General features: G+C 39.1%; 1 protein-coding gene and 1 non-coding gene across 2 annotated transcripts; one reads left to right on the top strand and one right to left on the bottom strand.

The window, feature by feature from the left end:
* On the top strand, nucleotides 1–72 carry Trnat-cgu. Its single transcript has one exon. It is a non-coding gene; the product is annotated as a tRNA-Thr (tRNA).
* A 12,914-nt stretch (nucleotides 73–12,986) lies between these two features.
* LOC117791677 (RNA exonuclease 1 homolog) lies at nucleotides 12,987–16,603 on the bottom strand. Its single transcript, XM_034631490.1, has 6 exons — nucleotides 16,338–16,603; nucleotides 14,900–16,282; nucleotides 14,327–14,843; nucleotides 13,672–14,265; nucleotides 13,337–13,596; nucleotides 12,987–13,280 (listed from the first exon to the last, which is right to left on the bottom strand). Exons 1-6 carry the CDS (start codon nucleotides 16,474–16,476, stop codon nucleotides 13,201–13,203), a joined length of 2,973 nt encoding a protein of 990 aa, XP_034487381.1. The 5' UTR covers nucleotides 16,477–16,603; the 3' UTR covers nucleotides 12,987–13,200.
* Between the last annotated feature and the right edge of the window lie 825 nt (nucleotides 16,604–17,428).

Here is a 17,428-nt window from a genome sequence, read left to right on the forward strand (position 1 = left end):
GCCCCTTTAGCTCAGTGGTAGAGCGTTGGTCTCGTAAACCAAAGGCCGTGAGTTCAACCCTCACAGGGGGCATAGCGGTAATTAATTGGTAATTGTTTTTAATTAAATTTTGCAATATTTTAAAATTTATTTTGGCGGTGATTGATTAGATATTGTTCTTAATTAAATTGTGCAGCATTAAAAAAATTATTTGTTATTATCTTTATGTAAAACTTTAAACAGTTTATCGCCCAACTGCCTGGTCGCCCCCCACTGCGGCAGCTGTCTGCTGCAATTTCCAATCGATTGCACCATGTTCTCACTTCGTGCGATAACTTGGAAGTTTTGCAATTTGCGGCATTGGAAAGTTGGTCTTAATGCCTGCCTGGGCCAGTGTACTCAGTAGTACCTCAAGATGTTTGTACTTTTTCAGCTGTTTGTCGAGTTTTTATGATCCTTTTTTTCATCTTGGCTGTTTTTTTTTTTCCTTTCGACTTTGCCAAGATTTATGCGGCAAAGTCGCTGCGAGTTTAAGTGTGCTTGCGCATGTTTCGATAATTTGCGAGATTTTTGCATTTTTACATTTTTATTCCGGACTTGTAGGACGTCGTAGGTGCATGCGTAAGTGGCAACCGGCATTGCATCATTAAAACTTGCTATTTGCCACTACAAATGTGGGCCATGCAACGGGCTGTAACTGCCATGTAAGAGTATTATGTACTATTTTTGAAAATTTTATAAAGATTTTGTATATATTTTCTGTTGGCAATTAAAAGCGGCTTGTGCATTAAATATTTACTTGCAATTAGAGCAACTCTCAACTCAAGTGCAGCTCAGCTTAGCGCGTTTCTCTGGCAACTATCCACCCGACATGTCGACGATGGGGATGTGAATGTGGAAGTTGTGGTATGTCTATGTCCCGTGACAGACACTAATTATGGATTTTAGAATTTGCGACTTGCGACTTGCAGCTAACCGCAAGACATGAGAGCGAGAGATGCCAGCGACAAGAAGGAGATGCCGCCACAGGAATCACCTCACGCTGCCATTTTGCGGTGTCTTACGAGGCAAGTACTAAATGCGAGTGTGAGAGGGAGAGCAAGAGAGAAAGAGAAGAGAGGAGAGTGAGAGTGAGAGTGGGAGTGCGAGGCCAAGAAAGTTGCCTTACATCAACATTCCACGAGTCTCCATCTATGTTTGTCGCAGTGTTATCTGCAATCCCACACACACATCTGTACATGTATGAACGTTAGGGTGCATCGATTTTGTGTTCACAAAAAATGTAAACTCTAATTTTTAATCTACGGTCAATTCTAAGATGTTTTCACCAAGAAAACATAGTTCCAAAATTAATTTCAAGACCCCACTTATTGAGTTGAAAACCTTTTTGTGTTTTTAGTCCTTGTATGGACGTAAATTATGTTTAAAGAACAGTTGGTCCTTGAATTATATGATATTTTGATAATCGTAGTCCTAGAAAGAGTTTTGATACCAATCTTGCCAGGATCGGAATAAAAAACACTAAAGAAATGCTAATAATAACACGCTAAGAATTTCAAAATAACTCATTTTTCAAGCAAAAAGCACAGACTATTATTTTTATTTTTAGAACTAAGGTTTCTTGGTGAAAACCTCTTACATTTTTTTTGGCCCAAAAAAATCGATGAACCCTAATGTACTTGCTGCAGGCATATGTGGAAAGAAATGTGGTGTTGAGGAGTGCGATGAAGGGGGTAAAAGAACGCATTGAAATCGCCACCATTAATAAGAAAGTTTGCCCTTCCTGGCTGCTGGTAATAAGCAAATTGAGATGACAAAGTTTATTGTTGATTTTATGTGCGCGCATACACCCTGCCAAACACACACACACAAACATACATAGATACATACATACATAAAGGCACACATACACCTCTTACACATTGGCAGGCTCCGGCGGGGATCAAGCGACCTAAATGAGTTATTTAAGTAGCACTCGCGCCCCAGTTTAAATGCGCTCGTAATTTGCTTTGTGCCAGCTAACTTTTTGTGGCACAGAAACATACGTTTTTCCATACAGACCTAAAAGTACATATGTGCCTGTTTCTACAGTAAAACATGCCATAAGTGTACACGTTTAACAAATAGATGAACTCCTTTTCAGGGAAAAATAAAACATTTTAAAGTACTCGTAATCCAATATTTCATATTTAATACTCAATCAATTTTTAAGCGGATTAAACTCAACATTTACAGTGCACATAGAGAAAAAAAATGTGATTGATGTTTTTTTTAGAAAAGGCTGCAGTTGAGCAAACACGTCTGTGAGAGACCCTGTACCTACTATGTGGAATACAAATTTTGATGGCATTAAAAACACTTTTTGAATATTTAACGGGAGAAAAATAAAATAAATAATATATATATGGGCATTTCCACAGAGAGGTCCACCAGAACCAACAAATTAAAAGTCATCCAAACATTTTTTCAAACTTTTTGTATTATATAGATGTACTCAAATTTTATTAAATTAAGGAGCACACGTCGTTTCTTGGATGCATTGACGAGAACTCAAACCCTAAAGTTAAATGTCGTGATTTGTTCAGCTTTGTTCATTTCTAAGAGCATTTTCTCTTTAAAGTTAAGTTTTCTAAATATAATAATGTAGGTGAACTCTTATTGCAAACAATTTCACTGAACCAAGGACTAAAGACAAAAAATGCTAAAGACGAAAAGAAATATCAATCAACGGTAAAATTTTTATTTGTTTTTAATGATATTTATATTAAAAAGCTTTTAATCTCTTTACATCTTCTTGCAAAATTAACTTACATTATTTAAAATGATACTAAGAAAAGTTTTATGAAAAAAGTCTTGCCCATTTCGCAGAGTTTTTCGTTTTTCAACCCCAACTTAAAACCAACTTCAATTTCTGTAACGTAACGTCATCGCAGATTTTTGTCCTATATCTTTTGGACGAAAATGCCGATTGTTTTCATCTGTTTTATTAAATATATAGTCCAACTGAATCGCTACTCAGATATATAGACATTTTTTTTAAATTTTGATCGTTTTTATGTATTTTTTGTCACATTTTGTCTTATATATATATTATTTTTATATTTTATAAGATCTACCAGTATCGAATTTTTTATTGTGAGTTGATTAATTGCCATATTTTACTTCTAAAGTACATTAGTCTCTGTATCCACTTAATGAACTAAATCAATTTAGTAAATACAAAATTAATATTTTATTAGATGCGCAAGCATAAGTATGTTTAGTTGTTCATCTTATTGCAGTTTAACTGTAATTGTGTACTTTAGGTTTGTCTAAGCTATTAATGCGCATAGCTGTGCCTGTTGTACGTTGCCTGCCAGGTCTTGGTTTCGTCTTAGGACTCGTGTTCTTCTTCGTGGAGGCATATTTTGTGTCGTACTCTGTGTGTACTTTACTTGGCTAAGTACGTGATTTGATTAGCGCCCGAAAATCCAGTCCGTGTCTGGGCTTAGCTTTGCCTTATGCCACACTTATCAAGTATACGCAACGTTGCACAAGCCAAAATAATTTGACAACAATTTTAAATACGTTTCGGTTGCAGTAAATTTAATACTCTTTAGTACGTTGTATGTATGTTGTAAAAATTGCCTGTTGAGGTCAACAAATTATCGCAAGCATTTTTCATTCTCATTTTGGTTGGTTTGTTCGCTCGGCCACAGCTCGCAATGTCAACAGCAAAATACGTGCACAAACATAGAAATGGCTGCCATTGACAAACTAGAAAGCGGCCAACACGCATACATTCACACATGCACACTTATGTGTCGTGCCACGACGTACACGAGACATTAATGCTATTATGCGTGTGTGTGTGTGTGCGTGTGTGTGTGTGTGTGGGCGACACTTGTGTAAAAAGCAACTAATGAAAACGGAAATAAAAACCGCTCGAGGAATGCTGATGACTCTCCAAGGATGGTATTTAATATATGTGTGCGGCTCGTGTGTGAAAGGCTCAACACTGCAGGCTGCCTGTTATAGCCACTAGTACCGTTCCCGCTTCCTCTACCGTTCCAGCTCAAGTTCCTCTTCCACCTCTTCCGCTTCAACTCCTGATGCTGTTCCAGCTTCTGCTCAACCCATTTTGCACGCGCGCCCAAGCACTTAGCATCAATTTGGTGGCTCGTACATAAGCGACAAAAAGAGACGCAGGATACGCCCATCTTCGATACCGAAGGAGCATGAGAAGGATAGCGAGAGGGTGGGAGAGATCTGGCAAGACAACTAAGTAAAAGCATAAGTAATGCACATAAATCAAAAATTCAGTGCTGCTGCCAGTGAAGACCCCATCGCTGCCTGTCAGAATGGCACGCACAAATACTCACTCAGCTCAGTTCTGTTCAGGAGCAGGACCCGAACCCAGAGACGATGCCGTTGCCATTGCCGGACTCTTCGGGACCGTGAAAATTCTTAACAATGTGCAAGTCCAGTGCTTGCAGGTACAATTACCACCAAGTGCCGGGCCGCTTCCAAGCACAACACAATTGAGAACTTAGCCACCATGAAATATTGAAGTTGCCCGCCCACACCACACTCGTATACCTGTACCGTACTTAGCTATAGGAACAGGGGCGCAGCAGGACATTTTGCAACCCTGGGAAAAAAGAAGGCCCTAGTTTCTAAAATCTTTTAAAACTATTAAAATTATTATTTTTATATTCTGGGTTTATTCTGGCGCTACACAATTAATTAGTTAAGTCATTCAAATATATCAAAAAAAACTTTGAAATTTTAAAAAAATTTATATAAAGTCTACTATTTTAAAAATCAATTCGGATTTAGTTCATTTTTGCATAATTAAGTATAGAAATAAATGAAAATCCAGCTATTAGCTAGCTTTTACTTTAAGTTAATTTTTCCCCATTTAAGTCTAGAAATAAATAAAAATTCAGCTATTCGCAAGCCCTTACTCTAGTACCACTAAATATTCAATTAGAATTCTTCATTCAACCAAAATTTTAGTTGCAATTTCTCCTACTATTACACTTTTTATTGGGATTCTCACAATTTTTTGTTGGAATTTTTATCTCCATTACATTTTTAATTTGGATTTTTATCGCCCCTACATATTGAGTTGTAATTTTCATCATTCGTTTTTATTTAGTTGGTAATCGGCACTTTAAATTTTGTTTTATACTTACCCTTTAGAACTAAATTTCAATTGATTTAAAATTCCGTGGACACAAAGTTTTAACAAAAATGAAAAAGATTTTGTATTCGCTAAAATTCATAATTGAATATACGAAATAAATTGTGTAGTACTAAAAGTCCACTTTTTCCGAAAAATTTCATTTATTTTTTAGACAATTTCTTATTGCCCTTTAATTGACGCATTTAAGAATATATATACTTGAGGTCCCGTTGAATGCGGGGTCCGGGACATATTATCCCACTTTCCTCCCCTAATTTGCGCCCCTGTTAAGGAGTATTCTGGGGATGACCATGACTGGGCCGGGCGTCAATAGTGGCATCGACATCGGTATCTGCTTGTGTGTCAGTTGGCAAATGGCACCTGCGGAATGCGATGCTGGAATCTTTTCTATATTCTCGCCTTTCGTCTTTCTTTGGCTGCTTTGCCATGCCCAAGTCATAGTTATAGCCATAACTTGAAGCCTTACATATATTTGTATACATATATAAATTTGCTGTGGCCAGACAGGTGTGTAATTTATTGATTATTCCGCTAGATATGTTCGGAGGTATACATACTCTCTCACCTACCGCCACAAACCATCAGCACCCCCATCCCCACACCCACAGACAGACAGGTAGGCGTGCCAACGCTTGCTTGTTTAGACATTTTGTCATCTTCAATTTGTGGCTGTCATGCTGGATGGCAGACAAGCACTGCCACTGCCACTGCCATTGCCACTACCACTGACTGCATTTCCAAAAGTGGATTACAAGCTGAAGGCACTTGTAATCGCTGCGTTAAGCCAGCAGCCAGCAGCCAGCAGCAAGCAGCAAGCACAGGAGTTTCCTGTTATTGAACAGCCCTATTCTTGGCATCCCAAACGACTTGCCCTCGGCATTGCTGGCATCTTCATTTCATTTGGCCCGGGCTGCTCCACCCTGCACTGCCCTGGATCTACCCTCGATCTATCCAGGGTCTGTTCTAGTGTACGGTGGAGTGGCCTGGGTAAGCGCGTTTATTGAGTTTTAATTGGATAAGTTATAGAAGCTCATGTTGCATAAATTCCACAGACATCTTTGTTTTGGCACCCACACATTCCAAGACAGCGCCGGGATGGGTCAGGTGTGGCAGTTATTGAAGCTGCTGCAGCCTTTGAGCTCCTCTTGTTATTCAGCGCATTCGTGCGGCAACTGTTAGAAACGTGCAGCTCATTACCTGATCTGCCAATATATAACTAGAATTGTTAATCCCAGCATTACTATAGAACGAGCAATCAATAAGAACTAAAGGTTCGGCTCTTTACAAATAAAATATTTATAAATGTAATACTTTCTTTATAAACAATATATTTTGTTTTATATTTCAAATTTTTGAATTATATCTAAAATTTTAGACGCGTTTAAATGAATATATATATTGAACCAAAGCTTGACCCAATAATGGTACGCAAACCGAATCGAAATCGATGATTAAATTTAATCGGAATGAGCTTTAAAATATTAAATATTATAAAAAATCCAACAATGTAAATAGTAGAAATAAGACAATAAACGAAAACATTTGGGGGCATTAAGCAGGTTTTTCAATCAGTGATGATACAATTTTATTTAATCAGCCTACTATATTTATGAAAAATCTCCTTTCATCGTTTGTAAAAAACAATCAGCATCAGGTATCACACTATTTGTATAATGCAAATTATGTGACACCGATAACAAAATATGCCATTTTTGATTGCTGGAAAAATCCTGGCGAGCTCAAGTAATGACACATTTTGTATTATTATTAATATTAAAAATATACACTATCAGGAACTGTCTTAAGAAACTACGCTTAATTAATATAGCTGACAATGAGCATTGTCCGGGTTACCAATTCATTATGACCTTTCCATAAAGTTATCGCAAATATATGTGCTTATATATGAAAGTATATTCGCATAGTCAATCTTTTGTTGTTATTGCCTAATCAAAGTGGACATTGCGTTGTGCAGTTCCCTTTTTGTGGTGCACTGGATGCCTGAATGCCTGGATGCCTGGACGTGGTTTGTACGGCATCATCAGTCATGCCAGTTCATTATTATCGCTGACATTGCGCTGGTTGGGTCCTCTCCACTTATAATTCATTTCTATTGTGTCCTGCCTTGCCATGATGCTATGCCTGAAAGCCCCTTTTGATCCAGCTGACTTATTTGTCTTGAGGAAGCTCGCAGTAAAATTGCTTTTCCTACTACGCGCTGACTTCCTGTTGTTGCCGCTTGTTGCGCGTCTTGCCCTGCAACTGCCACTGCCACTGCCACTGCCATTGCCATTGCCACTAGCAACTGGCTGACGCAACTTTCTCATTGTTTTGCCGCCTTTTGTAGTGTACAAAGTCTGGAAATCGGTGTTAATAGACGCCTGTTGTCTCTGTTGTCTGTTGTCGTCTGCGTGGAGCTGCTATAAAAGCCGTTGGCTCTTCATTTGTCGCTTTGCGCTTATTGTCACTGCGCTGGGCTTCATTTTCTTGTGATTAATGTCGTCATTAACTGCAATTAACTTTTTTAGTTGGCGACCGCGACAAATCTTTGACGTTTTTGCTCGAACTTTGGCCAAAAGCCACTTGACTGCCATGTTGAGCAATGTCAATTTGTGGATGTCATCGTTGAGTGGATACGAGTATCCTTCGATAGCCTTCATCTGTCATGTGTGTGTACGAATATGTCTCAGTGAATGTGTGTGTCAGTGTTGTCATTTAAGCTTATTTATTGCTAGATCTGGTTTATTTTAAAAAGGAAATATTATAAACAAATATGTTAATGATGTAACCATCAATGTTTTGAACGATTTAAATAAAATTACATATATTATTGAGAAGTAAACATATCTTCAGCGAAGTGAGCTCAGTTAAATAAAAACTAAATGCATTCAAAATAATTAATCATAATATTCGTTTCTAAAATGATATAATTCTTAAATATAATTTATTTATTTTAATTCACAAATAGTAATTAAAACATTTGTGGATGTTATGGTTTGTACTCTAAATATAACAGATTATTTTAAACTGCAGAAAAATAGTCAAATGGGACACTAATTTGTTTGTAAGGCTTTACACCTTTTTAAGCTAATTTATTTTTAATCTATATGATATTGACTGTGAAATCCTGGCAACACTGATGCCTGCATTGTGTGCTGTCTGCGTTGCCGGCGACAACCTTATATTGGATGTTCTCTCCCTAATTATTTGTCCAGCATTCAAGTACTAATGGCCTGGGCTGACCTCTCCTCCTTCAACTGACAACTGGCAAAGTTTTTACTTCACTTAACTACAAAATAAAAGCGTGACATGTGTGTGTGTGTGTGTGTGAGTGGGTGTGAATGTTGGTATGTGTGTGACACGAGGGATGCGCACGTGTACGTTCTGAGCTGGGAATAGATTTAGTTGCCATCATCAACTCTACGCTAAAGGCAAACAGAATGTATCTGCAAGTGCAATATGTATCAATTACTAACTTCAGTCCTTGGCGCTCGTTGCGCCTCGAAATATGCTACAAATTTTATAACTTCGCAACTTGAGCTGCTCAAACCGGAAATCGCTCGTAGAGCTAATTTCAAATGGCCTTGACAAAATCTCATAGCGTTTTTTTTAGAGGATCTTGGATATTGGATCTTTTGAGAATGTACGATATTATTTTAATTCACCATGTTTTTAGTAATATTGATCAAATTATAACATTTAAAAAGAATGTTATATGTATAAAATGATTTTGTATGTATACATACATACATATATTTTATTATTATGGGTTTAAAAAAAATAGAATTGAAGAGAAAAAAATATTTTTGGTATTGAATAGAAATTAAATATAAAATTTTTTGTTTTAAATAGAAAAGGGTTCAAATCAAAGGGATTCTTGAAGCCAATTTGCAGCCTTGCTTATTATTAATGTTAATAAATATCTGAGATATTCGATAAGGTAAGGTAGTCTTAATTAAAGGCACAGACTACTTAAAGGCTATTCAAGAGTATCAAGCATTCTTTGTGTGTAGACATTTTTACTTTTAGTATTTTTATAAGTGCCTCCTCACACAAAGACACACACAACACACAGACACATTTACAAGCCACCTTTTTTGGGCTATTTGGCTTGCATTTCTGCGTTTTAACTTTCTTACAATAAAGTGATGTTATCTTACTCCCCAGCTACTTTGTGGCTTAGGCAACAGGCGAACAGTTGAAGTGCGAGTGTAAAGTGTAGAGATGGGGAAATGGGGGCGTGGTGTTGGGCAGGCGACAGGATCTACGGGAAATTACTCTGTGCTTTATCGTGCATATAAATCTATTTGCTCAGGTGTTTTTCGCTGCTAATATGTTTGTGATGACTTTATTTTGCGCTTACCGCCGGCTTTTCTTGCCTGTTTTGCTTGCCTCCATTTTTTTTTGTTTTCGGCATTGCCTTTTGCCGCCTTATTTATATATGTATGTGTGTATGTATGTTTGGGCGGAACTGGAGGCGGCGGCAGCTTAACAGTTTTTCGTTCTGCGCGCTCTAGAAAAGTTGTAAAAAGGTTTTTCAGCGTGCCAGCTGGTCTGTTGGCTTAGCTTTCTTAGACATGAACAACAAAGCACAAAATACACGCATTATTCGTACCAAAATTTGACTGCTTTAATATTTTAGCGTTGTGCCAATGCGGCGTATGCGCAATTTGCTTAAATAAATACGTGACGCGCCCGAAGAAACGTCAACGCCTTAGCCTACCACGCCTCCCACACCTTCAACGCCTTCAACGCCTTCACGCCAAGCTTTGTAGATGACAGAAAGTGCAAATTAAAAGCCAAAACTGTTAGGCTAAATGCTTTAAGCACTTAACTTGCATACACGCTGTCTTTGTTGTCGCTGGTTAGCTGAAATATTCAGGAGTGCACATAAAACGCGACCCAAGGCCCAGGACACGACGCAGGACACGACACAGGACCCAAAATGATTGTAGGCAAGCTTTTAAGCCTTTTTTTAATGCCCTTAACAACACAACTAGACAAGGTATACACTACTATGTGTGTACTACATCCATACGTATCTGCAAAGCACACACACTCACTCACACCCACACACACACACACATACACATGTGAACAACGGCACAACAATGTCGTCGCGACCACAAAACATTTACTCAAGGGATTAACTGTAAAGATCTTAATGCCTCTATTTCTTCGGTCTTAAGTATACTTCCGCCTGGTCAGGCGGCACAATGTGTGACAGGGACAAGTCAAGCAGCAGTGACTTACACCCACACCAAGGACCATCCCAGATCCCAGATCCCCGAATCCCGAACCCTTGATCCATCGCCCCGTTTTTCTAGCTTCTTATTTGTGTTTGTATTTGGGGCTTGTGTTTGTTTTGCCACTAGCCCTTGGCTCCTTGGTTCCTTTGCCCCTACCATGCTCCTGTTTTGCTCCTCGGCTACTTGTTCACAGTGCCTGCTGCTGAGCCTCGAGCAGCACTTGCGTGTGCTTTGTTTGCACTGTGTGCGGTTTTGGGATTGGGCCACATATGCACATTGTCATTGCCAAGTACCACTAATATTATTTACATTTCGTTAGGTTTTGATGTTCACAGCCAGGACCCCAATTCCCAAAGCTACTCGATACATGCACATCTATGAAAGTATATATCTGTATAAATCTGTATGTATATGTGTATCTGTGCCATCTACTTATTCACCAGTTAACCACACGGTTGGTTGACTACCCTTCGATTCGTAAGCTTCATGCCCGGCGGAAACAATTCCTGAAAATTACTACGGCAAAGCAATAAAAGTACAAAACTTTGTCGGCTTTTTCTTTTGCTCGGCTTTTGACTAATAGAATTTTACGCTAAAAAAGTTCAATACACAAACTTTTCCGTCTTTTCTAATGAAACTGAAATTATGTAACGGTAAAATTGAAAAACCACACCATGCAAATACTTGTACAACAATTACAATAACAACAACAACCAAAACCAAAACAGCACATTGAGGAAAAGTAACAACAACTGATAGCCAGATGTTGCCCCGGGCAACAACCGTTGTTGCTCATGTACATAATTGAAAAATTTGATGTAATATAGCGGCAATCTGATTAAAATTACATTCAAATAATAACAGAACCGAAACTTTGGGACATAGATAAAAGATATTTGCGAAAAAGTGCTGAAAAACAGTTCTTGTCCAACTGGCAATTTATGACCAGTCTTTGACGTGTGGCAAATGGAATAAGGAAAGAAAAGGAAACTGTGCAACACTTATTGGTGCTCGACAAGTTAAAAACTGTCCCCCTGTTTCCGCAGATTGCGTCGAACAGCATTCAGACAATCAGTTGCAGCTTCAAGTTTTATTTGGACATGAAACTTATTTGTGAAATTATTTTTCTATTTATATTATTTATATCTATTAATACGTAAAAAGTTTCTAAGGATAAACAAAACAATTACATACAATATATACATATTGTCTAAGAACGGCAAAGCGAAAAAAAAATGTTCAGAGTTTTGATTAAATCAAAAATTTATTGAATTAAATTCATTATTTTTTAAATTGAATAAAAATTCATGAAATATATCGACACTTTTGAGGAAGTATCGTATGTTAAACCTAATCGGAAAGGCTATAGTAGCTTCCAAATTTGACTTTACATTGATGTTGAGAACAAAAACTGTTGTACAATAATTATAGTTTTAATAATATAAAGCATTTTCTACACATACAATACTTTTGTCCACATTTATCTCATTAGTTTATTTAAGTATAATTTGTATAATTACAAATTTTGCCAAGTCATATTTGATATTGATTGATTGATATTGATATTGATTCCACGGGATATTTTAAATGAATATTATGTAAAAAAGCTTAAATTTGTTAATTCCATTTAGTTTTAAGTAGAAAACGCAACTAAAAATGACAAAGGAACCTTAATTTATGCTTAAAGTCTGTTCTGGTGGGGCTAAATTGGAATAATATTTACCAATTTTAATATATGTATAACATAATTTAATTCAGTGCATTCATTTCCCTTATTGGATTGTGGAAAAAATATAACATACGATACTTTCGCAAAAAGGTGTCGATACACAGGGTTGGTCAAAAGTATTTACACAAAGCTATAATTAATTTACGGCAGTTAATATATGTGCCGAATCATTGTTACATTGAAAATATGAACACCATTTTTATTAAACAACTATTTCGGCTTAGAAAGTCATTGTAAAATGAAAATTATTGAAAAGATTAATTTGGTCTTTTTTAATGAAGCCATGCGTCGAAACAAACTTTGGGTTTAGGGGTGCCTGACACCGGTCCGCGAACTGAAACAAAATCATTATTTAACATGGGTGGCACAATACCCCAAACTAACATAAAAACCAACAATATATTTGGTTGATTTTCGGTTGGATTCATTTCTATGGCTCGAATTATTGAGCCGAATCATCTCCAAAATCTTAGAGTTTTGCAACCGATGTTGATATCCTGAATCATTTAGTTGTACTCTCCCTGGCCACACAAAATATTTACATTTTAGAAAACGAAAATGATCTATTTTATCAAAAAATTCTTAAAATTTTGCTTAGCGAAACTTCGCCAATAGACGAGTCACTACCAACAACTTCAAATGGAATGTGAGGGGCACATCATAAAGAAACAGGTGGTAAATCAGGTTGTCTAGAAAGTTTTTTGTGACACGTTTTGTTAGTTATCATTAACTATTAAACAAGTTGAGATTGATGCAACTCATCACGGTATGATATTAATATTAAATGTACTTGTAGATCGTGAATTTTAAATCAACTAGATAAGGCAAAATAAATAAAACATTTTTAATTGTAGCTTAATGTTTATTACATAAATAAGTATGTTACGGTCTTAAGGCTCACTTATGGGATACGTTTTGATTCCAATTGGATGGATGACTGGGATTGGGGCAAAAACGCTACCTACATATTATATTTGTATGTATTGCGTCTTAATGATGATATAAATTGTCGCCCGAACCGCAGAGCATCGAGTTACTGTGTGCCAATACTCAGTTCAACTTATCTTGTTGCGAAGGAAATATTTGATGAGTTGTATACAGACTTCAGCATCCTCAGCACTGTCGTGGCCGGCCTCTATAGAAATGTATAGAATGTTAGGATATACACTATGACGTTTATATAACACTCACCGTTCTCTTGAATAATGCGCTTTAGATGTTCAATGCAAAGAGTTTTTAATGCGCGTTTTTTAGGAGGTCCCATTTTATGTGGAAAGAGCACAGAAGTGTCCACCACCACATCATGAATCAGCTTCAGTGCCTTCAAATCGCTTTCCAGGCTGTGGCCCACGAGCACAGTCTTGGCATGAAACATCGACATAAGCACGGCTTGTACGTCACGTAGAGTGCGCGTCTCCTTCGACAGCATAGCCTCCGTTATGCCCGAATAGCTGTTGAAGAGTAATCAGTGGATTATAATACAATACAAATACAATTACAATATTAATATAAACTATTATGCATACACGGTATTATAGTCAACAATTAGATTGTCTGGCTTCACAAGAGCATCGTAGACACTGCGTCCATTGATGTCAACAACGGTCACACGTGTCAACTCGATGCCGTGCGTAGTGTAGCACATTTCACAGTCGAGTGCATAAATATCCTTCTTGGTGGGCACATAGTCGTCCGATCTCTCGATCGTCTTTATAAAGCAGGTGAGTTTGTTGGGATCGTAATAATCACTGACATGATAGTTGGCATAGCTGCAGCCAGGTGTGCCAGCGGGCTGTTGGCAGCAACGATGCTGATTGTCTGTGAATCCTCGACGATAGCCCGTACTCTTTGGATGGTAGTTGCACATGTCGGTGCACTGGGTTTCATATATATTCAAATTGAAGACCTTGCCACAGCGTGTGCAGTAGCGTTCAGTCTCATTGGGTCTACGATTTGGACGACAGGCGCGTATTACAGCTGTACCTCGTCCTAGTCCCGGCCGTGGATAACCATTCTCCACAAGCTGCTCGTCAGTCAGACGCAGATCGTATACCATTTCATAGGCCTTTTCACCGCACAGCGAGTCGAAGGGCTCGCCAGTTGCCGTAGAGTTAAGTTTGCTAAAGGGGCAATAAACTGTCGATTAGTGAGAGATCTTGAGGAGATCTTTGTTTCACTTACTCCTTTTTCTCCACACTCCAGGACGTGGTTAAAGCACGCTTGCCACCCAGCATCATTTCGTGTGAGATTGTTTTATTCGCTACGCTTGGCTGATTGCCAGCCTCAATAGCTTCCTTGCGCAGCTTGTTGATGGCCAACATGCAGCTGTTCTTGTAGATCGCCGGCGTACTGCACTTCTTAAAGGCGGCGAGCTCCTCGACCTGTGCCCGCTCCCAAGCATCAGTCAGCTGTGGATAAATAACTATACACTGCTTAACCATCATCTCGTAATACTGCATGCGTATATTGTAGGATATTTTGGAGCTTTGCGGCTCTAGCACAGGTGGTTTTTCGGCGGCGGCAGCTGTTGAGGGTGCCACCTTATCCAGCGCAGCCGTGGGCTTGTGAGCTACACGACTGCCACCTTTGAAGGATTGGGCTGCTGTGAAGGCAGGCTTCTTTTCGGCTTGCAACTCCTCGATCTTCTTTTTGGCGCGTGCAATGGCTATCACATTGGCCACAGGCGTAATAGTACGAGCTGGACAGACAACAAATTAGTAAATGTAGACCAGCACGCGAAGAGTTGGAACTTACCTGATCGCACTGGCGGCGTTAGGGCGCTTCGTGATATGAGAGGTGTGAGTGTTTTGGCCCTAGCTTCACGCAACTCCTCCTGTGCCACACGCACACGCTCCTGCGCCTGCCGCAATTGCTCCGCGTCAGCATCAGCCCGCATCTTCTCCTGGCGGCGCAGCTCGGCACGCCTGTCGAATATCGCTTGCATTGCGTTCCGTATGTGGTTGGGCTTGTGCACCGCCTTTGGAGCCTGCGGCTTACACTTGTCCGCATTTTCATGGGCCACACGACGCTTCTGCAACGCAGCTGTCGCCGCCTCGGTGTACGCATCAATGTCGGGCGAGGGCGCCTTTCGTTTTCTCATGCCTTCTGTGCTCTCCCTATCCTTATCCTTATCCTTATCCCTATCGTTATCAGGCTTATGCATTTGTGCAAATTCCTGCTCCAGTTCATCAAAGATCATTTCACATTGACGGACAATTTCCGCATCGGAGGTGGCCACATCAATATCATAGTCTAATTCGATGTCATCCTTCGGCTCAACTAAACTTTGGCTGGTTGTAGCATTTTCTGGTTCAGCTTTGGCTTTGCTTCTGATGCTACTTGAACTTAAACTGGAAGACGAACTCTTTGATCTGGAGCCGTTTGAGCTGTTTGGTGTTGACTTGGAACTTGAACTGCTATGCTGGCGGCTCTTTGACGACGACGATGACGATGATGGTGTTGACACTGATGTTGATGTACTGCTCTTGTGTTTCTTACTAGTATCCTTTTCAGTCCGATGCTTATCACTGCTCGATGATTTTTTGTGTGACGAAGATGATGATGATGAGGAGGAAGTCTTATGCTTGCTGCTGGAACTACGATGATCCGACCGTTCCTTACTGCTGCTGTGTGATGAGCTCTTACGTTCCTTGTCGTCTTCCTTATCTTTATGACGCGTCTTGCTGGACTTGTGTTCATGTTTGCGACTGTCACTGCGGGATTCGGACTTCGATTTCTTTTCGACTTCACTTTTTTGATCAGCTGTGCTTAATACGTTCTCTTCCATTTGAATATCAGCGTTTACCTCAGAGGAATCTTCAATTTCTATGCGTATTTCGTCTTCCAATTCCTCTTCCCTTTCGTTGCTGCTCTCTGTCCACTCTCCACATGCGCCATTGACGGTGGACATTGGAGAGGGCACATATTTAGGCGCGTTAGCCGTAGTTTCGCCAACGCCAAATAATTTTTTGGACGGAGAGGCATTTAATGCCGGCTTCTCTGGATGATACTCTAGACTTGGCTTCTTTTTGGGCGCACACATTGTCATCTCCGGCAGCGGCAGTGAAAGCAGCTTTGGCACCGGTGCTGGCTTGTACTCTGGCACCGCTTCAACGGCCGCAGCCGCGTCCACATCTTCTGCAAGCAAATTACGTTTAGTCTGTGGAATATTTTGAAACTAGCCAAGACTTACCCTTACGCAAATGCTTGAAATGGCAGAAAGGACGTTTGCATGTGAAGGACGCTGCTCCGTTGCTTTCGTTCTTACCGCTGCCAGTACTATCGTAGTATGGGCAGACGATGCCCTTAAAAAGGCCCGTTGACGGTAACATTTTTACTCCTACTTGTACTCCCTAATTAGCAAGCGCTGCTTTATGTAGCAAGCGTTAAAGAAAATATAATGTTCTAATATTTTGTGCCGTGTATTTGCTCATTTCATGAAATTAATGCCAGATGTTTGCAAATCGGGCGAGCGGCGCTGCCAGACTTTCGAAAGTGTGGCAGCTCTTTCACAACAGCTGAGAGCATAAACAAAACAAGCCAGCAGCCCAGTAGAAAATGTGGTAGCAATCCGAAACTTGGGGTCAATTCCAAACTGCAGATAAAAAGTGACAATTAAATCCTTAAAAACTACCTAAGCATAGCAAACAAAACTGTTTGTTATGTGTACTGAACATCTAGGGTACTTACATTACACAAATGTATGAATCAGAATGTGTAACCCACTTGGGCTCACGTATTTTACCATTTGCAATATAATTTTTAATTTTAGTGTTTCTGTATCTTATATAATTTTTATCTAATGATAAATGCATAAATCATACCGGCCTGCTTTATCAATGCTTCTTGTGTGCAATACCCTTCGCACTTGTGAATTTTATTCGTGACGTCAGAGACGCACAAGTTCAAAGGTTTGTTAATACATATCTAAGTTTGTGTTTAAATGCAAAATAGTTTGAATTATTTTTTTCGTAATCTGAATTGAACGAAAGATCGTATCTATAATACACATATACATATATATATTGTTCATGCATGCGTCATATTGAGTTGCATGGTGGAATTAATAGGTATAGTCATGAGCTCTGTTAAATACCGTGCGATAAAAAGAGACGAAAAAAGAGTATGAAATCTCTGTGTTTTGATATTCGATTTTAGCACGAGAGAGCGTTCGCTCTTATGAATTCACCTTATTACTACTACCACCATGTTGAGCTGTATTCGTTCGTTCAACTGTTCTTATCGTAAGCTGTGTTATCTATCAGAAGAGAGAGTGAGAGAGAG

This window comes from Drosophila innubila (genome assembly GCF_004354385.1).
Source record: "Drosophila innubila isolate TH190305 chromosome 3R unlocalized genomic scaffold, UK_Dinn_1.0 2_E_3R, whole genome shotgun sequence".
Classification (NCBI taxonomy): domain Eukaryota; kingdom Metazoa; phylum Arthropoda; class Insecta; order Diptera; family Drosophilidae; genus Drosophila; species Drosophila innubila.